Source organism: Saccostrea echinata, unplaced genomic scaffold (genome assembly GCF_033153115.1).
Source record: "Saccostrea echinata isolate AGI-Se365-2 ecotype Australia unplaced genomic scaffold, CSIRO_AGI_Sech_v1 ptg000002l, whole genome shotgun sequence".
Taxonomy (NCBI): Eukaryota; Metazoa; Mollusca; class Bivalvia; order Ostreida; family Ostreidae; genus Saccostrea; species Saccostrea echinata.
In genome coordinates, this window is record NW_026889751.1 from 27,943,308 (window position 1) to 27,968,549 (window position 25,242).

General features: G+C 33.7%; 1 protein-coding gene across 1 annotated transcript; it reads right to left on the minus strand.

Moving 5' to 3' along the window:
- Positions 1–10,793: 10,793 nt before the first annotated feature.
- Positions 10,794–23,120, minus strand: LOC133176315 (probable ribosome biogenesis protein RLP24). The gene is made up of 5 exons (XM_061311449.1): positions 22,992–23,120; positions 22,393–22,579; positions 12,957–13,020; positions 11,282–11,364; positions 10,794–11,138 (listed from the first exon to the last, which is right to left on the minus strand). Exons 1-5 carry the CDS (start codon positions 23,070–23,072, stop codon positions 11,062–11,064), a joined length of 492 nt encoding a protein of 163 aa, XP_061167433.1. The 5' UTR covers positions 23,073–23,120; the 3' UTR covers positions 10,794–11,061.
- Positions 23,121–25,242: the final 2,122 nt, after the last annotated feature.

A 25,242-nucleotide genomic window follows, 5' to 3' on the forward strand; every position in this document is an offset into this window, starting at 1 on the left:
GACAAACTTGTTTCACAAAAGCTTATTTTAACCTTTGGCTCAGGTTAGTTGATACATAAATACAAATTCCATAGTAATTCATATTGTAACAGGATTTGGTTTTTACCTTCGGTCTAAGGTACCAATCACGGCACCAATGTAACGGGATTTGATCGTATGAAAGTACTTCTTTTATTTTCAAAATTAACTCATTAGATAACACACATTTTCTTTATCAATAATAGTACTTCGCGTTTTATTCCAAATTCTTACTAACCAAAAAACCTGTATATTTCAATTAGTCACGTAAGTGACTTACCAAACCAAGAATTTTAATAACAAGAGTTTGCAAATTAACAAGTATTTATTATGGCAACAATTATATTTTATTAACAGCACAAAATATTTACATTTATATATTTACAACAAAAACTAATGTACAAACGACCTATCTTATTATTAATTGGGCCTCAATAAAAAATAGTGCCTACCTAACAGATGTAAAATATCCAGAACCCGTCCTACCCGATGCTAAGTCCGAAGAGAAGTGACCCACCCCTGCACGAAAAATCTACTATGCCTAACTTAACCGGTTTACCAAGAATAGAAATAAGGAACTGGACTTCAACAAAAGTGGACGTGTAAATGAAGGAAACAAAAGGGCAACTTGAACGACACATAGATCGAATTGAACGAAACAGAGACAGAGACCGGGATCCACCCCGATTATTAGAAAGTGAGCTGGTACGAACCTTTGAGAAGGTTCCAAACCAATTGATCTACACGTGAAATACTGTCCTTTAAATACCCCGCGATCCGAAGGTGTGTCTCTTATCTAATCAAAACCTACGTTTTATGTATAACCCAGACAAGGACGTTTCCCGAAACATTGTATAAAGCTAGAAAGTTTTCTAATGTATAATAAACGATCTTAACCAATCCAAGATATCGTTATTTTCTTACTCAGTAAAATCCAATCCTATCACACTCCACCCACCTCAAAATCGAAATATCTTGAAAAGACGGTCCCTGGGCGTGGAGGTTAATGTCCTGTCAAACAATATGACCGATTAGCTAGGGGTGTCCACACTGTGGCTCGAACCTACAACCCTCAGATTTAACGCTCTACCGAGTGAGCTAAAGGGTTAACTCACTAGCTAGTGCTAGTAGGATCGTGGCCTCACTATATACAACGCACAGCCACTTTTAACTCTGTTACAATATATCTTAGATACTTATATACTCGTATTTATATTGCTCTTTTATTTGTGGAAAACAGGATGCAGACAACAGAGATTCAAAACAAGTATCTAGATATTATTCTTTTATCATATATTGGTAAATCTTTTAATTCGACATTGCAAACTGAGAAAGATCTATTATATATATTTTATATTCATTTATTATTCCAAATCGGGGCACTTTTGAGCATATTACATACATGTATATTAAACAGAACATATAAATATAATAATTATTCACAAAATGTGATAATAGTAATATTCAGCATTAATTTTCCTTAATACATATACATGTACTTAGTCAATTTACTCTTGGTTCATAAGTTGATATAATTGCTAACATGTACAATTTGAAATACACATTGTAAAGTGTAAACAAGTACCACCGTGTACCATAATGCAAAAAAGCCAGAGATATACATATACAAAAATATAAACTGAATAGATTATAAGTTGTAGAAATAATTGATAATTTGTCCATACTTTTCAAGCAGACAAAATTACCTAAGTCTATGCTAATTAGCCATCAGTGTAATAATTTTTACGATATTTAATTTTCTAGTGTCTGATACATCATCGTAAGTGGTAATAAGGATAAAAATATAGGTATATGCAAAATATATCAGTTGACTTCCTTAGAGCTGCTGATATTGATATGCTTAGTAACTATCAGAGCTAGATAGTATATCAAATTCATTAACATGAATACAGGATTTTTATGGAAAATATCCTTGGTCAATTTTAATTTTTTTTTTCTGATTAATATCAAGCCATATTTTTCCTCAGAACTGAGTTGATAATAGGACAGATATCGCTGTGAATTGTATCCAGCAAAGTTAACAGCTAGATCGCTCTTTATTTAAAATTTTAGAAATTGTCTGGTAAAAGTTATTTTATTTTATGTGGAAATTGATGCGGTACTGAACATACCACAATTTTACTAAAGAAATAAATAGTGCTGGCCTCATTCTTGCGACTGCACTTTTCACCGAAATTTTTGAAACCTGGTCAGTTATTATTGCCAAAAACTATTCTCTTTCATTTCCGAAAAGAAAATATTAAATATCATTACCAAAAGCTCAGAGTGAAATATCCTTTAAGAACCCTCTATACATTGCACACTGAAGTTCTGATTCTGTGGTATATTTATGCTGTTAGAGTGATCTGCCATTTGACCCACAAAAAAAAAAAAAATAATGAAATCTTAAGTGTATTATATGGCATGTCAAACGTTGCAATATTCAATATTTTCCATTTGTATTGTATATTTTTCATTTGTATTGTGTAATTTTCTGTTTGTATTGTATAATTTTCCATTTGTAATGTAAAATTTTCTATTTGTGATCTATAATTTTTCATTTGCATTGTAAAAGTTTTATTTGTATTCTATATTTTTCCATTTGTATTGTATAATTCTCAATTTTTATTGCATAATTTTTAATTTGTATTGTATGTTTTTATTTGTATTGTATAATTTTTAATTTGTATTGTATTATTTTCCTTTTGCATTGTATGCTTTTCCATTTGTATTGTTAAATTATACAATACAAATGGAAATTTATAGTATCCAAATGGAAAATTATAGAATACAAATGGAAAATTATAGAACACAAATAAAAACTATACAATACAAATGAAAAATTATACAATACAAATGAAAAATTATAGAATACAAATAAACATTATACAATACAAATGGAATATTATATAATGCAAATGATAAATATAGAATAGAAATGGAAAATTATACAAAACAAATGGAAAAGATCGAATATTGCAACTTTTGACATGCCATAGTATTACGCAATTTAAGAACACAAACAAAAAGAAAACAATAGAAACTTATTCCTCCAAAAATGCATGGGTACGATTTTGATTGTTTCTATGAAATGGTTACGCTTCAGTTAACATTGTAGTTATTTATCAATTAAGACATTTAAATGCCTCATTTTTTTTACTTTAGTAAAGTAAAATATTAATTTTCTTTGGTGGTGCGTTAGCAAATTTGTCTAGTGTATATATAACAAAACCCAGAATTCGTGAAAAGAACTTTTGTCTCGCTTATAAGTACCAAATAAATATCTGGCTAAAAAAAGGTGTCGCAAAAATTTTGTGATTTATAGTAAATAACAGTGATTTCTGTTCATCACTACTTAGTTGTCTTTAAACAATTTTTCATGGAGTAAGTGCCAGTCAAAATGCTCAAAAACATTTTGCTTTAGAGGGTCCTTATGGCCTACAACAGAAAGAGTTCTCAGTTGCGTATTTAGAAATACAGTGACTACGTATCTGGGGCATTTTATTACATTTTGGACTCTAAGTACTCTGCGGTTATTGATATGCAAAATTTCATGTTGAAGATTATAAGCTTTTAAAATCGAATGTAAATGGTGCTGATTATTGATTTAAATTCATTAGAAATATCCTGCTCAAAATCATCATTCATCTCTCCGTGGTGAGAAGGGGAGGGACAGTACAACCTGGCAAACGGAAGCGATATTTAAGTAGATATTTTTCGGAAAACCGAATGTAAATGGTGCTGATTATTACAATCTTGATAACAGAGGCGTTATTTAAGTAAATTATTTCGAAATGTTATACATTACTACGAAAAATTAACATTAAGTTTTCAATAATGATACATAAATAATTTCGGTATCGAAAAGAAGAATTCTCGGAAATGCAAAACTGCGACTCTTTCGTTTTTAGCTCACCTGAGCTGAACGCTCGAGTGAGCATTTCTGGTCACATTTCGTCCGTCGTCCGTCTAGCTGTCCGCCCGTCCGTCTGTTAACTTTTCACATCTTCGACTTCTCCATAACTACTGGGTCAATTTCAACCAAAAATTGCCACAAAGCATCCTTGGGTGAAGAGGATTCAAGTTTGTTCAAATTTGTTGGGAAAATCTTCTCAAGAACAGCAAAGGCATGATTAATCATATTGATATGGGAGCATCCTTAGGTGATTTAGATTCAGATTTGTTGATATCATGACCCCCGCGGTAGGGTTGAGGCATAATGAACGATCAAACTTTTACATAGGAATATACACAATATGTACAGGGAAAAATCTTTAAATTTTTCTTCTTAAGGACAGCAAAGCCGTGTGTAGACATTGATTTGAAAGCATCCTCAGGTTGTCTACATACAATTTTGCTCAAATCATGACCCCCAAGGAGATGGGGACACAAATAATGAGTGATCAAAGTTTTACACAGTAATATATAGGAAAAATCTTCAGAAGTCTTCCTACCAAGAACAGTAAAGCCATGGTTAGTCTTATTAACATTGAAGCATCTTCAGATGGTGTATATCCAATTTTGCTCAAATCGTGACCCCAGGGGGTAGGGTGGGCCACAATAGGGGATCAAATTTTACATAGGAAAACATAGGAAAAAATCTTTAAAAATGTTCTTCTCAAGAACAGCAGAGCCCTGGTTGGTCATATTTTTATGGAAGCATCCTTAGGAAGTGTAGATACAAATTTGTTCAAATCATGACCCCCATGCAGGGCTTGAAGGGGTCACTATGGGCAAGCAAAGTTTTACATTGGGAATATATAGGAAAAAAATCTTTAAAATCTTCTTATAAGAAAATCTTGAAAAAAAGATCTTTAAAATTCTTCCACTCAAGAATCCCTGGGAAATTAAAGTAAAACTTACGTAGAAACTTCCTGAGGAAGTGTAAATTCTAAATTGTTCAAATCATAACCCCCGGGTTTAGGGTAGGGCCACAATAGGGGATTAAAGTTTTCATTGAAATACATAAGAAAAATCTTTAAAAATCTTCTTCTCCAGAACCACTTGGCCATTAAAGTAAAACTTATGTGGGAGCTTCCTGAGGAAGTGTAGTAGATTCTAAATTGTTCAAATCATGATCCTAGATGATAGGGTGGGGCCACAATATGTGATAAAAGTTTTACATATGAATGAACAATGAGGCCATAGTGACCCAGGCAAGCATTTTGGCCCATGGGCCTCTAGTTTCAAAAATGAGGAAAAAATCTAAATTAAAATTAGAAATTAATGTTCCTTCAATGTTTCTCAATAAAAAAATTTACTGTGTTCCCAAAGCTAATCATATCTCTAATGTATATATTGTCCTAAGCTTCCTTTTCAGTTTATTTAACAGTATACAGTCAAACCCTGTTATCTCAAACTCAATGGAACGGAGAAAAAACCTCGAGATATCCAAAGGCTCGAGAAATTTAGGGTTTAAATACTTAAAGAATAAGGGTTTCGGACTTCCAAATCACTTCGACATATCCATGGTATTTGAGATATCAGTGTTCCAGATACCAAAGTTCAACTGTATAAATACAATATATCTCCAATATAATTTTTTGTATTTAAATAGAATTTCTGTCACTTTTCATATTATTAATATCATGGTAAAAAAAAAACAAGTAATTTCTGTATTTCTAGTGTAATTGATAACACTGTGTTTGTCAGGAAATTTTCAAGTTGTACAGTAAAACAATCATTAAGGATGGATTCTTGTCAGCATTTTACGTCGTCAATGGGTCTCCATAAATTATGCAAGTCGTAAAATGCAAAATTCATATTTAATTATACTGAAGGAAAAACTATTAGTTAATTTGTCAGTTTAAGTAATGTTGAATCTATATCTTTTGAAATTAATAAATTTTTCGTAATATTTTCTTTGATTTGCGACAATCGCCATAATATTCGCAGTTCGGTAGCGAATGTCAACATGTCTAGATCATTTTCCGTAGAAAACCCGAGAGGGTTATTTTGTAAAATCTACAAACTGTGAACATTATCGAAGCATTGCAGAAGCCCATGGACAGTTATGACAAATTAAATCATAGTTATTTATGCCCGGGAAATTCCGATCAGCCAAAAGGGAAGCTTGAACTTGAAATTCACAAACATGTGCAAGATTGCAGATCCACGTTGCCTCGTCTGAAGTCATGTCGTGTGCAGTGAGCATGTAAGTTAGTTATATATGTCTGAAGATTTTTATAATTTTGAAATTGAATTCAATTACATGCTGGTTTGTATTGATTTATGGGAATTCGCACGGAAATTATAGTCCTGTTATCAATATTTCGTCTGCTTATTCCCGCGACTTGTCAACATTTGAAGAGGATATATTTCGTGTGTTCGCCAGGTTTATGAATTATAATTCACAAAAATAGCATTTTTTTGTATATGATTACAACAAATTTTATATTTTTAACTAGCCTACTTTGTTCAAGACACAACAATCATCAAGTTATTAGAAAAGTAAGGTGTCCCGCTTGGGTACAAATCAAACGGAAAAATAACTTGATATTGTACATGTGGAAATATCAATAATATTGAAACACACAATTGTCTAATAAATAGAGCAAAATGAAACATTATTGTTAAAAAACTATTTATATTATTGTTTTTTTTTTTTACTTTTCTGTACTTTTAGGATAAAAAATGTCTATTTATTTATATCCAATACATTATAATATAAGACATTATGCATATGGTAGAATCTATTAAAATATCTTCATTCATTTAAATCAATGAATGAAATACAGATGAGATAAGTTGTTTAATCTTATAATCAATTTCCATTAATTTAAAAAAATAGTCTAAGGGATGTTCATGTTTAATTCTTAGGAGAAAATCAACCCTACTTTACCCTAGACTAGAAAAAAGACTGGAGGTCAGAATGCAGGATGATTGAGCAAGGAGTGCTGGCAGATGGACTACTGATGTACATCTATAAGAAATATGGACACAACTTTATCTAACTATCATGTAATGCAGCATCTGTGTTGCTATGTAAAATATATTACTTTTTTTTTTAAAATTATAGGTCAACAAAAAATTTGGACTTTCATCAGGTGGACACATGTTCAGCAAGAAATTCTCACATCAAATGAATGATGGCTGTGTGTGGAAAAGAGATTTTCTCAGAATATATCACAGATCAGAAGCAGGAATTACATATAATTTATCTGATCAAAGAAATGTTTTTGTAGAAATGTGGAAGTCAATGCATGTTATCATAGTCACTGCTGCTTGTTGCATGATTCCATTCTTGATTTTTTTCAGAAACTTTCAGTCAAAAATAGTTTTATTTATAATTATATAATGTTTAATTATTTGATTCCCAAGTACCCGATACAGTGCACACTTTGTAGAATGTGATTACTTTACAAAATCTTTGATTCAGATTTGAAATCTTACTCCCAGAGTGAATTTTTCAAGCATTATCTTTCATTAGATTACAATGTGAAGATTTACATGTACTGGCATTACAACAACTTGTAAATGATATATACCTAGCTCTATGTATTCAGTTGCTTTACATTTTCAAATACAGTTAAAATCTTAAAATACAGTTCTGGAATACATAAAAATGTGCCTGCTTTAGATCATTTAGTTAAAGGGTGATTTTAAGCAAGAGCATGCCGAACAAAATTGCTGGTAGTGGCCGGGTTAAAATTTAGATTTTTACAAATGAACTACATACATGTACTTGCAGTAGAAACCCTCAAGAGGTAATTTTTAAGTTATTGACACTGATCAATAAATGTTTGTGTTACAAATTCTTAAAAAGAAATTTCATCCTTGAATAAGTATTTTGTATCTAAATGTGAAATTAAGTTTGATAGCTGCATGCATATTATTGTTACAAAGTTCAAGGATGTCATTTTCAGGCAAAGATGTCAAAGGGCATATGATTGTCATAGATGGTTTTTTTGTTATCTTAAAACTCCAGCAAATTTTACGCAATATTTACGAAATATATTTATTGTTGCTGAACAAACTATATACTTATAAATGTGTGTAGGTATTTATTGTCCCTCGCTTTCGCGAAAGAGAGGGGACATTAAATCTCATTCATCTGTCGGGCTGTCTGTCACAAAAACTTTAACCTTGGCCATAACTTTTGAGAGAGAAGAGATTGGGCTTTTGTATTTCACATGTACATTTCCTGTAACAAGACCTTTCCAAATATACTGTGAATTTTGACCCCGTGGCCTTGGCCTTGAAGTTTGACCTACTTTTCAAAAAATTAACATTACCTTAAATTGGTCATAACTTTTGTATGAGAAAAGATAGGACTTTCATATTATGCCTGTTTATTAACATTACCTTAAATTGGTCATAACTTTTGAATGAGAAAAGATAGGACTTTCATATTATGCCTGTTTATTACCTGTGACAAGACCTTTTGAAATTATACTATGACTTTTGACCCCGTGACCTTGACCTTGAAGTATGACCTACTTTTTAGAAAATTAACATTTCTTTAAATTGGTCATTAAATTTAAATGAGAAAAGATAGGGCTTTCATATTAAATATGAACATTACCTGTAAGAATACCTTTCCAAGTGTACTATGATTTTTGACCCCATGACCATTACCTTGAAGTTTGACCTACTTTTCAAAATTTTTATCTTTGCTTATAACTTTTGATTTAGAATAGTTAGGGCTTTCATATTTTACATGTGCATTAGTAGTGACAAAGTGTTTCCAAGCATGCTATAATTTTTGACCCCTTTACCTTGACCTTCATGTTTGACCTAAATTTCAAAAATTTTATATTTGGTGATTACTTTTGAATGACATATGATAGGGTGTTCATATTTGACAAGTGCATTACCTGTGTCAAAATGTTTCTGAATATGCTATGATATTTGACCCCGTGACCTTGACCTTTCAGTTTGACCTAATTTTCAAACATTTCATCAGTTTGCTAACTTTTGAAGGAGCAAAGATAGGGCATTCATATTTGACAAGTGCATTACCTGTGACAAGCATTTCCAAATGTACAAAGATTTTTAATCCCATGACCTTGACCTTGAAGTTTGACCTAATTTTTAAAAAGTTTATCATTGCTAATAACATTTGATTGAGAGAAGAGATGGTATTTACATTTGACATGTGCATTACCTGTTTCAAAACCTTTCTGATTGTATACTCTGGTTTCTGATATTTTTTTTTTACATGTGCATCACTTGTGAGAAGATCTTTTGGGTTTTATTATGATATTTGACCTCATGACCTTGATCTTGAAGTTTGATGTAGTTTTGAGAAGCTATAGTCTTTGCCATAACTGTTATTAATTCAATAATTTATGTTTTTTTCTATGATGCACAGATAAGACAGGACAAACAAACAAGACAGTTAAAATATGCCATAAATAATGGCATCCCATCCACTAAGACATCGAAAGCGGGGGACCACAATTCTTTGAATTTGCTTGTTGTTTTCAAAACTCAGTTTACAAATGTAAAATATCCAATAATAACATAATACCAGGGACCTATATGTATATAACTACATATACATGTATAGGCATATATATTAGTCCCTCTGATATTCATATATTAAGCTTTGAATGGCATGTTCACTATACATGTATATTGATTTCATGTTTATGTCATAAATAATGTATTGAAATCTTTTCTAGTCTATGAAAATTTTATGTATGATTTTTCTCATAACTTTTTGGAAGGTTTATTATTTATTCCTGGTTATATTAAAGGTTAAGTTGCTTTGAATTAGTCCTGTGCATGTGAAGAATGTATGTGATAATTTTTCTGTAATTGCCACTAGAAAATTGATGTATTTTATAAAATTGTCAAACATAAAATTCATAAGAATAAAATGACAGAGGAAATTCGAAATGAATATTTTGAATATCATTAGTGTAAAATACCATAAAAATATAATGTATAACTGGGAGAAATGAATGTATTTATGTCACAATTACACCAAATTGATATGTTTTGGGGGATTAAAAATCTTTTTTATAGACATTTAAAACACTCTGTAAAATGAAGATTTCAGAAAGTATAGAGCAAATTCGGGCTAATTTTTTTTCGATAATTTGCCTGATTACTATATCTTTTTTACCTTGTAAATTAATCTTGAACCTTTGAATATTCATCAGACAAAAATCTAAATATTTGACATTATATGGTCAGTTGTAAAAATTGAGATGAAATTTCATGTGAATTCATAAAAACTGAGAATTTTGAAAAAATATCGAGGAAATTCGGATTAAATATATTTATTGAATATAAAGGATTTCATGTTATCTTTTCACCAGCTCATTTCATATGAATTAGTCATCAAAAATAAGTAACAACTTTAATTTTATTTTGAAAGATATTTTTTCAGTCAGCAAAATTTATTCATATGCATAAATTTCAAAACTTCTCTGTGTAAAAGTACTATTTTTAGGAGTGACTTTCAAATGACCTTGACTGAAAATCAAGGCCGATGACACCAAAGTTTTTGGATGTTAAAAGAGTGTAAACAGTCTGAATATTGAGTATTCAGAAAATCAAGATTCTGCCATTATAAGAAATATGAGAAGAATCCATCCTTAAACACATTTAGATATTGAGTTTCTACCAAATGATCCTCTTCATGCTAGAAATGGATCTACTCTAAGAAAGTGTTCATAAAAATGGCATCATGATTCCTAAGTTAGTGTTGATAAGGATCATGTCACATAAATTTGATAATAATATTCTGTCCAAGTCAAAAGTGTATTATATGTGTACAAGAACTAACTGTAAAACATGTTCAATAATAAATAAATAAAAATGTCTGAAACTTCCTTTTCAGTTTATTATACATTACCGGTACTACATTTGAAAAAGTAACAGACAACATTTTTGTCCTTTTTAACTCTAAATCCAATGATTTACAATATTGTTACTTCATCAAAAAGTACAAAAAGGAAAATCTTTCAAGTTTCAATGCAAGGTAAAACAATCAAGGTCACATAACAGTTTGTCATTCTTGAGAATGTCTCTGTCAGTGAACAGTAATGATCTCAACACTTGTCTCCTGTTTGATCCACCTTCCTTGGATCCCTATACTTCTTCCATATCTTCATCATCTGCTTCCTGTATGACCTGTACCATCTTCTTCTCAAGTTTTTTGGCTCGAGCTGTAGAAATATGAAATCAATAAGCTATGTTTGATTTTTTTAATGATTGGAATCTTTTTGATTTACAACTGCACAAAATGCTTAAGATACCTTTTCAAAGAGTTATTTAAAGTTTTACTTCATGTTGAGAAATGGAAACTAACCTGCTGGTGCCCTGATTAAGTGTATGTTTGTTTTAACCTCCTTTACATCAGCTTCTTTCCTTAGTTCTTTACCCTTATTTAATCTGAAGGAGAACATTTTGTTGTCAATATGTGATTGTACAATATCATGCTGTCTTTAATGCCTTATACACTTCTACATGTAGAATTGTCTAAGGTGTTTAAGCTGGATCCTGACCACCAAATTAATTCTTGAATCAAAAATATTTTGAAATATATCATTTCTCTAAAAAAAAAAACATTAAGAAGAAGGTATGGTTTCAGTATAAATCTTGCCCTGAATTTTTCTAAAATATAAAATTGTGAGAAGTTAAAACATATGCTTCCTAAATTGATCAAATGCTATGCAGTAAGATTATACAAATTGTTTTCCTCATAAGACTTCCTAAGTGCTAATTGTGACATCAAAAACTTGTGCATTTTCCTGTATTTAATTCTTAGAAAGTTGCACTGTTCGTTATCTTCACCTTTTTCATTGCAGAAGACATCAATTTTCAGTGGCATTTTCTTTCAGACAACATCAACGCTCACAAAGATAAAGATATTAAGAAATGGGATTTTCAAAGATTTCTACACAAGTACACAACACTATTTTCTGCTGGAAAATCCCCCCTCCCTGAAATAAGTCTTTTTGCAGCCTTTTTCTGTTAAAAATTCAGAAATGTAACAAATTAATGATGTTATATTTTCTTCTTTAAGCCATATTATTTTATGATTTATCACATTCATATATTCAACTCGTATTTAAGCAACTTTCAAAACTTTTTTTGAAAATATCAATTTTAAGGGTGTAGAAGAGCAAAAGCAGCATGTAACTAATAAAGTTATTCTTTCAAATCTGAGGTCTTTATTTTCTAAGATTTAAAAAAAGTGTAATAACTATTCATAATTGTGCATTTACACACAAATAGATCACCAGAGACATTATTTTGTACTTACTCCCATACTGTGTCCTATATCAGCAGGATTCATATTTAATTATCAGTACTGATTTCAGTTATAATTTATTATCTCGGTCAAAATATAAATTATTTACATATACAAAACATGTATACATGTATATAATAAACATTAATTTTAGCAGCACTAATTTATGAATGTGATACATACAGATATTTTTAAATTTATTTCTTGAGAGCTGTTGGTTTGTCAGATTTAGAAAGAGTCTTCTACTTGGTCTGTCCAAAATGTTTCATGTTTAAGATTAAAAAAAAAAGTTTCAAAACCTCTTTTACACACACAGAATTACTAAGATTCCAAAGAACAAGATAAGGTGTAGACCTAATCTGGCCCCTGTTTGACATACAAAGCAAAGTAGACACATAAATTTCTCTGCATATTGCTGTTTGTTTTTTTTAATAAAAACTTATGACAATGAAACAAGCTTTAATTTTGATCTGGAACATACAATGGATCCAGGTAAAATTTTCATATTTTTGATAAATACATAATTTTCCTTTATTTTCACTTATTTCCTTTTGTTCAAAACACAGAGTGCAATTATGAGCCTACCTTTGATTTTCATGCACATAAAGATTGAAATCTAACTGATGGTCTAGATTTCCTTGTGCATTTTGAAATCCATGAAAAATCAATTAAATTACTTTTATAGTTTTAAACCAGTCCTTATTCTTTGGGTGGGAGAGAGTTTACTTACCTGTTTAGAATGAATTGATTTTGTCTTTTTACTCGAATCTCCTCTATTCTCTTCATTGCTTTGACTGAAAACACAACAACATAATCAAACATGAAGCCCAGACATAGAGCGACAAAGGACAGAGTCCAGTACACTAATGCTAAACACAGAACTATGACTCAGTTGATTACTTCATACAATTTGTAAACATTAGTTAAGATATCAACAGAACTCAAAAAAAATTTTATACAAGATTGCTTTTCTTTCACATTAATGTATCTATTTCATTTAAAATTTAAAGGGGGAGGAAATAAGCACCTCCCTCAATTTTACCTGGTCTGTGAACCCCTGTCAATCAGATGAAATTAAGCCTGAGATTGGATACTGAAAATTGATTGACATATTGTTACCAGCCGTTGTGTATATCTTGTATACCTTGCCTGGGGATCGTACCGATCATTGAATTAACATTCAGTCTTTGATGCCTACTGCATATAATTTATAACATCGTGATAAAGAAGCAGCCAGAGCTGATATTATTTTTTTTTTATGATAAAGTAATTAGCCATATTTAATTTATATTTAATCAGTCTGTCAAATAATTAAATAAATGAAAAAGAATGTCAGTCATATATATAGTCATATTGTCCAATGAAATATATGGAGATAACGAACAGTATTCAAGCTCAAAAGTTCATTAAACAGTACAAAATAGGAGCAGAGCAAACACGGACCTCTAAACATCAGAGGTGGGATCAGGTGCCATGGAGGAGTGAGCATCCCCTGCCGACCGGTCACACCCGCCGTGTGCTCCTTGTCATGATCGGGAAATAACGGAAAATCCGTCGACAATTCAGTGTGTAAATAATGGCCTAACAATTAATATGAAAAACGTCAGTCAGCATTTGAATCAATGATAAATTGTATTTGCTGACAAGGTCATTGTATCGACCATAGAACTTACGAAATGATGACTTTAAACGAGACAGCTGATATTCTTGTTTCATCAACTTTTTTGTCAATAATTTACCTCGTTTTAGAAATTGTTCATACGTAGAGCATGCTCTTGCGTATCGAATCAACTGAGAGATATATACCCCGTATGCAGGTGATGAAGGTATATTGCTGCATAAGTAATGGAAGTTGACGATTGAAAAGTTAAAGTCATCACGTTTATCATAAAGCTTGGTTGTTAGATTACCATTAACGTCTTTTTCAAGTAAAATATCCAAATATGAAACAGATGTGTCAGACTCTGTGGTATCTATTATCTCAAGCTCACCAGGATATATCGTATCAACATAAGAATGAAAATAGCCATTGTTAATTGACAATACATCGTCGATATATCTAAATGTCGAGTTGAAGGCCACAGCAAGTGTTTTCTTCTTTTCACGTACAAGATTTTGGACAAATTCTGCTTCATATGAATATAAACAAGAGGCCCATGGGCCACATCGCTCACCTGAGCACATTGGCAAGGCAAAAGCACAAATCAGTTCAGTATTGAAAAGATTACCGGGGGGGGGGGGGGGGGGGGGGGGGGGGGGGGGGGGGGGGGGGCTTGAATTTTAAACTACCTGATGATGCTTCCATGTCAATATATAATTTGTTTTAAAAAAATGGCTTTGTTGTACTTGAGAAGATTTTTTAAAAAAATTCCCATATATTCCTCTGTAAAAATTTGATCCCCCATTGTGGCTCCTCCCTATCCCAGGGGTCATCATTTGAACAAACTTGAATCTACACTACCTGAGGATGCTTCCATATCAATATGACTCATCATGGCTTTGCTGTTCTTGAGAAGAAGATTTTTAAAGATTTTTCCTACATATTTCTATGTAAAACTTTGATCCTCCATTGTGGCCCCGCCCTACCCCCGGGGGTCATGGTTTGAACAAACTTGAATCTACACTACCTGAGGATGCTTCCATATAAATATGACTCATCATGGCTTTGCTGTTCTTGAGAAGAAGATTTTTAAAGATTTTTCCTATATATTTCTATGTAAAACTTTGATCCTCCACTGTGGCCCCGCCCTACCCCCGGGGGTCATGATTTGAACAAACTTGAATCTACACTACCTGAGGATGCTTTCATATAAATATGACCAATTAAGGCTTTGCTGTTATTGAGAAGAAGATTTTTAAAGATTTTTCCTATATATTTCTATGTAAAGCTTTGATCCTCCATTGTGGCCCCGCCCTACCCCTAGGGGCCATGATTTGGACAAATTTGAATCTACACTACCTGAGGATGCTGCAATATAAATATGACCAATTAGGGCTTTGCTGTTCTTGAGAAGAAGATTTTTAAAGGTTTTTCCTATATATTTCTATGTAAAACTTTGATCCTCCATTGTAGCCCCGCCCTACCCCCGGGGGTCATGATTTGAATAAACTTGAATCTACACTACCTGAGGATGCTTCCATATAAATATGACTCATCATGGCTTTGCTGTTCTTGAGAAGAAGATTTTTAAAGGTTTTTCCTATATATTTCTATGTAAAACTTTGATCCTCCACTGTGGCCCCGCCCTACCCCCGGGGGTCATGATTTGAACAAACTTGAATCTACACTACCTGAGGATGCTTTCATATAAATATTACCAATTAGGGCTTTGCTGTTATTGAGAAGAATGTTTTTTAAAGATTTTTCCTATATATTTCTATGTAAAACTTTGATCCTCCATTGTGGCCCCGCCCTACCCCCAGGGGTCATGATTTGGACAAACTTGAATCTACACTACCTGAGGATGCTTCCATATAAATATGACCAATTAGGGCTTTGCTGTTATTGAGAAGAATGTTTTTTAAAGGTTTTTACTATATATTTCTATGTAAAACTTTGATCCTCCATTGTGGCCCCGCCCTACCCCCGGGGGTCTTGATTTGAACAAACTTGAACCTACACTACCTGAGGAAGCTTCCATATAAATATGACTCATCATGGCTTTGCTGTTCTTGAGAAGAAGATTTTTAAAGGTTTTTCCTATATATTTCTATGTAAAATTTTGATCCTCCACTGTGGCCCCGCCCTACCCCCGGGGGTCATGATTTGAATAAACTTGAATCTACACTACCTGAGGATACTTCCACATAAATATGATCAATCAGGACTTTGCTGTTCCTGAGAAGAAGATTTTTAAAGATTTTTCCTATATATTTCTTTGTAAAACTTTGATCCTCCATTGTGGCCCCGCCCTACCCCCGGGGGTCATGATTTGAACAAACTTGAATCTACACTACCTGAGGATGCTTTCATATAAATATTACCAATTAGGGCTTTGCTGTTATTGAGAAGAATGTTTTTTAAAGATTTTTCCTATATATTTCTATGTAAAACTTTGATCCTCCATTGTGGCCCCGCCCTACCCCCAGGGGTCATGATTTGGACAAACTTGAATCTACACTACCTGAGGATGCTTCCATATAAATATGACCAATTAGGGCTTTGCTGTTATTGAGAAGAAGATTTTTAAAGGTTTTTCCTATATATTTCTATGTAAAACTTTGATCCTCCATTGTGGCCCCGCCCTACCCCCGGGGGTCTTGATTTGAACAAACTTGAACCTACACTACCTGAGGAAGCTTCCATATAAATATGACTCATCATGGCTTTGCTGTTCTTGAGAAGAAGATTTTTAAAGGTTTTTCCTATATATTTCTATGTAAAATTTTGATCCTCCACTGTGGCCCCGCCCTACCCCCGGGGGTCATGATTTGAATAAACTTGAATCTACACTACCTGAGGATACTTCCACATAAATATGATCAATCAGGACTTTGCTGTTCCTGAGAAGAAGATTTTTAAAGATTTTTCCTATATATTTCTTTGTAAAACTTTGATCCTCCATTGTGGCCACGCCCTACCCCCGGGGGGTCATGATTAGAACAAACTTGAATCTACACTACCTGAGGATACTTCCACATAAATATGACTCATCATGGCTTTGCTGTTCTTGAGAAGAAGATTTTTAAAGGTTTTTCCTATATATTTCTATGTAAAATTTTGATCCTCCACTGTGGCCCCGCCCTACCCCCGGGGGTCATGATTTAAATAAACTTGAATCTACACTACCTGAGGATACTTCCACATAAATATGATCAATCAGGACTTTGCTGTTCCTGAGAAGAAGATTTTTAAAGATTTTTCCTATATATTTCTTTGTAAAACTTTGATCCTCCATTGTGGCCCCGCCCTACCCCCGGGGGTCATGATTTGAACAAACTTGAACCTACACTACCTGAGGAAGCTTCCATATAAATATGACTCATCATGGCTTTGCTGTTCTTGAGAAGAAGATTTTTAAAGGTTTTTCCTATATATTTCTATGTAAAATTTTGATCCTCCACTGTGGCCCCGCCCTACCCCCGGGGGTCATGATTTGAATAAACTTGAATCTACACTACCTGACGATACTTCCACATAAATATGATCAATCAGGACTTTGCTGTTCCTGAGAAGAAGATTTTTAAAGATTTTTCCTATATATTTCTATGTAAAACTTTGATCCTCCATTGTGGCCCCGCCCTACCCCCGGGGGTCTTGATTTGAACAAACTTGAACCTACACTACCTGAGGAAGCTTCCATATAAATATGACTCATCATGGCTTTGCTGTTCTTGAGAAGAAGATTTTTAAAGGTTTTTCCTATATATTTCTATGTAAAACTTTGATCCTCCATTGTGGCCCCGCCCTATCCCCGGGGGTCTTGATTTGAACAAACTTGAATCTACACTACCTGAGGATACTTCCACATAAATATGACTCATCATGGCTTTGCTGTTCTTGAGAAGAAGATTTTTAAAGGTTTTTCCTATATATTTCTATGTATAATTTTGATCCTCCACTGTGGCCCCGCCCTACCCCCGGGGGTCATGATTTGAATAAACTTGAATCTACACTACCTGAGGATACTTCCACATAAATATGATCAATCAGGACTTTGCTGTTCCTGAGAAGAAGATTTTTAAAGATTTTTCCTATATATTTCTTTGTAAAACTTTGATCCACCATTGTGGCCCAGCCCTACCCCCGGGGGTCATGATTTGAACAAACTTGAATCTACACTACCTGAGGATGCTTTCATATAAATATTACCAATCAGGGCTTTGCTGTTCCTGAGAAGAAGATTTTTAAAGATTTTTCCTATATATTCCTATGTAAAACTTTGATCCTCCATTGTGGCCCCGCCCTACCAACAGGGGTCATGATTTGGACAAACTTGAATCTACACTTCCTGAGGATGCTTTCATATAAATATGACCAATTAGGGCTTTGCTGTTATTGAGAAGAAGATTTTTAAAGATTTTTCCTATATATTTCTATGTAAAACTTTGATCCTCCATTGTGGCCCCGCCCTACCCCCCCCGGGGTCTTGATTTGAACAACTTGAATCTACACTACCTGAGGAAGCTTCCATATAAATATGACTCATCATGGCTTTGCTGTTCTTGAGAAGAAGATTTTTAAAGATTTTTCCTATATATTTCATTGTAAAACTTTGATCCTCCATTGTGGCCCCGCCCTACCCCCGGGGGTCATGATTTGAACAAACTTGAATCTACACTACCTGAGGATGCTTCCACATGAGTTTCATCTTCCCTGGCTTTGTGGTTCTTGAGAAGAAGATTTTTAAAAGATGCTACTAATTTTTCACTAATTCTTCATTATCTCCCCTTGAAAGAGGGCGTGGCCCTTCATTTGAACAAACTTGAATCCCCTTCACCCAAGGATACTTTGTGGCAAGTTTGGTTGAAATTGGCCCAGTGGTTCTTGAGAAGAAGTCGAAAATGTGAAAAGTTTACAGACGGACGGATGGACAGACAGACAGACAGACAGACGGACAGACGGACTACAGACAAAATGTGATCAGAAAAGCTCACTTGAGCCTTCGGCTCAGGTGAGCTAAAAAGGTCTGCTTATAACGGGGCGCAATTGGTACCCATGGGAATTCCAATAGATTGTTGGAAGACCTGGTCTCCAAAAACCACATCCAAGTTAAAAATTTTAAGACATGTAATATTTCTTCGAGACATGGTGATGAAAGTTACGGTAAAATAACCAGTCTTAAAGAGAAATAAACAGTATTATAAAAGCTGTCATTGCATATACAAGTTTAGAATTATGGATCCCGAGGAAAAAAGTTCATGTATGATAAAGTGATTGTATTCCCGTTTCGTCTACCTGTCGGAGAAACAATACGATGCCGTGACCATTTTTACGAAACATCCATGCGTCATTGGTTAATCACTTAGGAATTATACAAAAAAAATATTTATTTAATTTATTATATATTTTCTACAAAAATTAGCCCTCAAACAGGATTTCAAAGTTTAAGAGACTTAATTATTCAGGACCACGCTTTTTTCTACTTTCGTTTTGCGAATGACTATTTCCCTCGGTGTCGCCAGCTTACAACCAAAGATTTGAAATTTATAAACGCACAAAATTAAACTAAAATTGTCTCCTTTATTCAAACATATTTTTTAAGAAAAAGAATTGAACTAAAAGAATCAGTCTACATCAAAAATTTAGCATGTTTTATTTCATAAATTTGACGATCAACATTTCGATTGACCAACGCGCGAAGTTAAACTATATGTCTTAGTAAAATATTTACAGGTAATATACAGGTAACATCCTGTGTATATAGATAGGTATATACAAGCCAGCTTGGTTTCCTCGGGGCTTCACAGCCGTGTCAATTAAGCTCCACCCACACCAAATTTACCTGAGGAAAACCGACCGGTTGAAAACCTCGGCCTTTAAGTATGTACATTAAACTTAATTGTATAAGTCCTAGCAAGGTTCGACATTCACTTTTTTTTCCCTACTTGTCCATTCGGACAAGTTACCAAGACATTTACATGTCTGAACTTCAACTTCACTTGTCCGAAAATCAATAAAGATCTAATACTGTAAACTTGAAAACTAAAATAAATTCTATTGCATGTGCTTGATTGATTTGTGATGTTATTGATAAATACAACAAACACATAAAACAAAATTTTATCTAGACTTTCTGTCCTAACAGCAACATAAATGGACTGTCAACATCAAACAGAAAGCAAAATTCGTAAATTCCATGCCTTTGCAGTAGTATTTGTGGTAGTGTAAGATACATGGCATCCTACTAGCTTGGGCTAGAGGGTTAACCCTTTAGCTCAACTGGTAGAGCACTGGACTGGCAAGCCAGAGGCCCCGGGTTCAATCCCCAGCAGAGGCACAAAATGTCTCTGTTACATTTGGCGCCCACGTTGGGACCCAGGTGTTCTCTGGCGGGTGAAAGTGATTGCCCCCAGAACTTCGCCCCACAGGCGTCGGCACTCCAAAAGAGATGAGGACATCTCCTTCTCTGGAGGGGGACAATGTGGTAGTGTAAGATACATGGCATCCTACTAGCTTGGGCTAGAGGGTTAACCCTTTAGCTCAATTGGTAGAGCACTGGACTGGCAAGCCAGAGGCCCCGGGTTCAATCCCCAGCAGAGGCACAAAATGTCTCTGTTACATATGTAATTAGTGAACTTCGATCCTGATCAAGTATGAACTCAATTACATAGCAATCCATATCGGATCATATCGGGATCGAAGTTCGGTATTATGTACATATTGCCTCCATCTTTAAACTATCCGTAAAATTTCAACAATCACTCTTTTTATTATTTGGAGACTTCTTTACATTAAAATGCACTTGTCCAATCGGACATATGTCCAGCAATATTTACTTGTCTGTAATTTTTTTTCACTGGTAGCAGGTACCGGACAAGCGGATAAGCGTTAATGTCGAGCCCTGCCTAGGAATAAACTGATCAACTATTCTATTTCTCTAAACTGTGTTGGTGAAGTCCAGGGGTAGACAAATAGAATTTTTCAGTACTTGCCCTCGGACAGGTTACCATCGTAAAATTACTTGTCCTACCAAAAAATATGCTTGTCCCACTTTTTCTTAATTAACATAAAATTAAAGCATTATCGTTAAACATTAAAATATTTCTCAACTGATTCACTACATGGGGAACAAACTAGACATAAAATGACTTAATTTTTTGCATGGAAAAGTTTAGGGGTAAGTCTTGTTCCAGGGATATTTCTTAGCTTGTGCAGTGCGCATAATTTAAACTTTTCTCTGTATTACTTTAACATCCCAAAAATACTGAAAGAGAAAAAAAAATTTTTTTTTGAATATTATTAAGTACCACCACTGCATGTCGATTGTGACTTTCAGTGATCGCCAGTCAACAGCTCCAATTTTAATATCAGTATAACACGTTTGTACTCACAGCATGAATTTTTACATTATTTTTTACAATACCTAAAAAGGTCTAAAATCCTCTTCAACTTTTTTGACATGGAATCGATAGCTGCTATGTTTTACGTCCTGTGTGTATTTTAACTACACATAAATGGGTAAATTCTAGAGGAGTTCCGACCGAGTATTCGATGTAGTGATGAACAGCAACGAAAAACAGGTGCTCTACTGTGATTCATTACATTTCAACAGCGATAAAACAAACAACATTTGATTTTTTGTTAACTGGAGAAGCACTTGTCCGCGGGCAGGTACCACCTATCAAATAACTTGCCCGCCAAACAAAATTGGTTGTCCCGGGCGTCGGGCAATGCTATTTGTCTAGCCCTGAAGTCAGTGATGTCATATATCATTCATGTTAGTACACAGAGATCAAACACACTAGATTTCAGTAAAAACATACCTTGAAGAGTTTCAAACAACGACTCTTTAGTCCATGTTTTGAATAAAACATTAATTGGTACAACAAAAAAGGGAGAAGATAATATTTATAGAATGCGGGTGGTTATGTTCCGATTACTTGTTCGACCCGCGTGGTTTCGACACGAATCCATGTTCGACCCGAGTGGTTTCGTTCCAAAGCAATTAATTAACAATTAATTGCTTCGGAACGAAATTAATTAACACTTTCAAGAATTTCACATTTTTTTTTTTCGTCTACATTTTTTTTTATATCGACCACGTATATTTGTGTTAATTATCGTATGTAATTTAATTTGGAGAAACCTACTGTAACATTAATGTTTAGACAGTGCATATGTGATCACGGTACATTGGAAGAAGATAATTTTTATGAAAAACTGTTCAAATATAATTCATTACTAAATCAAATTTATCAACATTTATGCTCCGCGATAATAGAAAAAAATGTTAGGAAACCTTCTCACTGCATGTTGACTACACATACGGAAACAACTGCCTATTGACACGCACATCTCTGAAGCCCTACAATATACAGCTACCGAATATCCATTTGTTTACCGCACAGTGTATACCCCTGTGCTCAGGTATTCACATGTAGGGATATATATTAGAGTAGGTCGAAACCACTTGGGTCGTAACCACGCGGGTCGAACACGGAATCGGAACGTAACCACCCGACACCTTATTTATATATCATATTCAGTCAACAGTCATGCTTACATGTTGTCTGCCAAAGTTCTCTGTTGTATTTGACAGGGACATGTCTGCGTTTCTCAAATTCCAGTGATGGATCTACGGCCAGCTCTTTCCCGGCAGCCTTTCTGAAAGCTTTTGTCCACTTGGCCTTTCGTGGGTTTCTCTTGTTTTTAAATGCTTTATGACATTTTGACCGACAGAACCTAAATATCTAGAATGAAAACATATTATTTTTAAATATAAACATACACTGTATAATCAGAAGGAAAAGTGTAATGTCTAAACTAGTCAAAGGTAAAGTGGAAACAATAAAATATTCTTCCAAATTACTGAGTATTCAGCTGACCAAACGGCCAAAGAACACAGAACTCATTTTATAAATATTTTCTCCAACAGTCAACTCAGTACACGTATTTGAACAAGATGTGTAATGGGGTTATTTTGACAAGATAACTACTCGGTAGTAGAGTTATTTGTACGAAAAAATCTATCGATGATAATTTTTTTTTACATTCACTACTAGGGCAATACTAGCAAACACGTGTGCGATTGATTCTGTCGCATCATTTCTGACTGAAAAGAAAACCCTTACACACTAAATTCAAAGAAAAAGAACAACTTACTTTGCAATCGTTACGAACAAACTGTATTCCGTGACCAGGGTAGATGGTGGAAGAACAAAAGTAACACTTTTCTAAACGCATTTTCTTATTTCGTCTTACACCACCACCATGTTGTTTTGAAAGGAAGTAACGTCACGGAATCGGATAATTCTTTGAAGCGGGATAGTGTAAACTTAGTTCTTACACCATGAATTTGCTCAAGCATTCCATTAATCTATTCCACATGTTCCAAGGGTCAAATCTAGTTGAAAGATGATAAAGCTGTTCATTTATAGAACAGGCTTATTCAATCAGGGTGTTTTACTTTTTGCAAACTTACTCAATCTCATCTTCGACAAACATATGCATGCGCGGATCCAGGATTTTTTCCCGGGGGGGGGGGGGGGGGGGTCTGCACCAACTGAATTAGGACTTTATTATTTTCATTTTTTTTTTTTAATTTTTTTTCTTTTTTTGGGGGGGGGGGCTTGTTTTTTCTTTTTCTAAAATAAATAAGCAAATAAACTAAAATTAAAAAAAAAATGCCGGCCAAAGCCTGAAAAACGGGGATTAGCAGATTAGCCATTTCACGATAACTGCGGTACTGCTCTTTTGCAGTAACGTTTGGCGAAGTTTTTTTTTTTTTTTTTTTTTGGACAGACAATTAAACGACAATTATTTTAAGTCATATTTCACCAAAATGTACATCATTTTGCCCAGCAAAAGAGTAGTACCGCACTTATCGTGAAACTCACATTTTTTCAGGTGTCCGTGTTTTCTAGGGGAGTCTAAGGTCATTTTTCGGTTGTTTTACCATAGAAATTTAACTCTCAAAATTCCCGGGGAATCCGGACCCCCGACCCCCCTCTAGATCCGCGCCCATGATCTTTGTGATTGATTCGACTAAATTACCCATTTAACTAAATCTATATACCCAAGCAAGTAAAGATGGTGTGGGGTCACTGAATTCACCCTGACTGTTTGTTATTGCATCCGCACAATTTTCTCTCCGAAGCTATACATCTTATCACAGTTTACCTTTCTTTCTCAACAAGAACTGTTCAGTAATCTTAAAATCTTCTGTATGTATTAATTAGTTGTAATATTCATTGTAAAAAAATAGCTGTATATGTATAAGAAAAGCCGTATTACGGAAGCGTATTCGAGCCGCAGCAGTATCTTTTATTAATTTGTTTTAACAAATTACTAATTTGTAATTACTAATTCAGATTAGTATTTTGTTATATCAAATTATTAATTTGTTATATAAAATTGATAATTTGTTATAACAGATTAGTAATTTGTTATAACAAATTGATAAAAGATACTGTTGCGGCCCTAATACGCTTCCCTACAATATAGACGCCCATATTGAATGCAATTCTATGTAGTATTTAGTACTTAATCCATATACTACATACCGATACTCACAACAAAGCGAACAACCAAGGCGTTGGTTGGTTATCTTATCACATGCCTTCAAAGAATATTATATCCTCATTCTGATCAAGTTTGTGTAGTTTCAGAAGAACTCGTAATTTTGTAGACAATTACGTACATGTACGTATGTTCTTGCACTTCTAAGATTTTTTTTTGTAATTACCAAATCAATGGATTCACTCCTCTGGATCACTTAAATGTAAGAATAATTAAAATCGTGATAAATACATTTAATTGTTAGTGTTTTAGTAATAATAAAGTATGTACTTACTGTTTTACAATTTCTAAAATGTAATATTTTAGTGTCCTACGTCCTTAAATTGTCCCATTACAACGAGTACCAACTATTCTTTTCTCCCCCATTTTTATTTTCTGATTTACATGGAGAGCTCAAAGATTCTTCATGCATATCTTGGTTGTCAGACCGTTTTCAAAATCTCTAAATTGCATGTGTGCACCAAGTAACGCAAAAGAGTGCTTTGTACATCATAAAGCAAAAACTGTAAGAATGCTTTTTAAATACATAATTTCACCACACTTGTCATGATTTCACCCATCTTTGCTTTGCCCTGATAATGTGGATTTCTTTCCTTTTTTGCAAAGATTTGATGCATATTTATTTTAATCTACATATAGCTGTTTTTGTAAATAATAAAATTTGATAAATGCTATGGTATAACTTGTGCTGCTTTTATAGATTCACTTTTTTATTCCAGTACATAAAGTCATTCTTTTAATTTGCTAATACTATTCTGGGACACATTTACCTTATTACACGCCTGCATTTGGGGCAATTCAAGGAGAGATGTCGGAGATATTTAGCAAAAAAAAG

What these genes read in the sequence shown, in the direction of transcription:
- LOC133176315 (XM_061311449.1), bottom strand. Translation starts at nt 23,072, where the DNA reads ATGCGTTTAGAAAAGTGTTACTTTTGTTCTTCCACCATCTACCCTGGT. An exon ending in TTGTTCGTAACGATTGCAAA is followed by an intron (nt 22,580 to 22,991) that starts GTAAGTTGTTCT and finishes TTTTCATTCTAG; the next exon opens with ATATTTAGGTTCTGTCGGTC. An exon ending in CTTAATCAGGGCACCAGCAG is followed by an intron (nt 11,139 to 11,281) that starts GTTAGTTTCCAT and finishes ATATTTCTACAG; the next exon opens with CTCGAGCCAAAAAACTTGAG.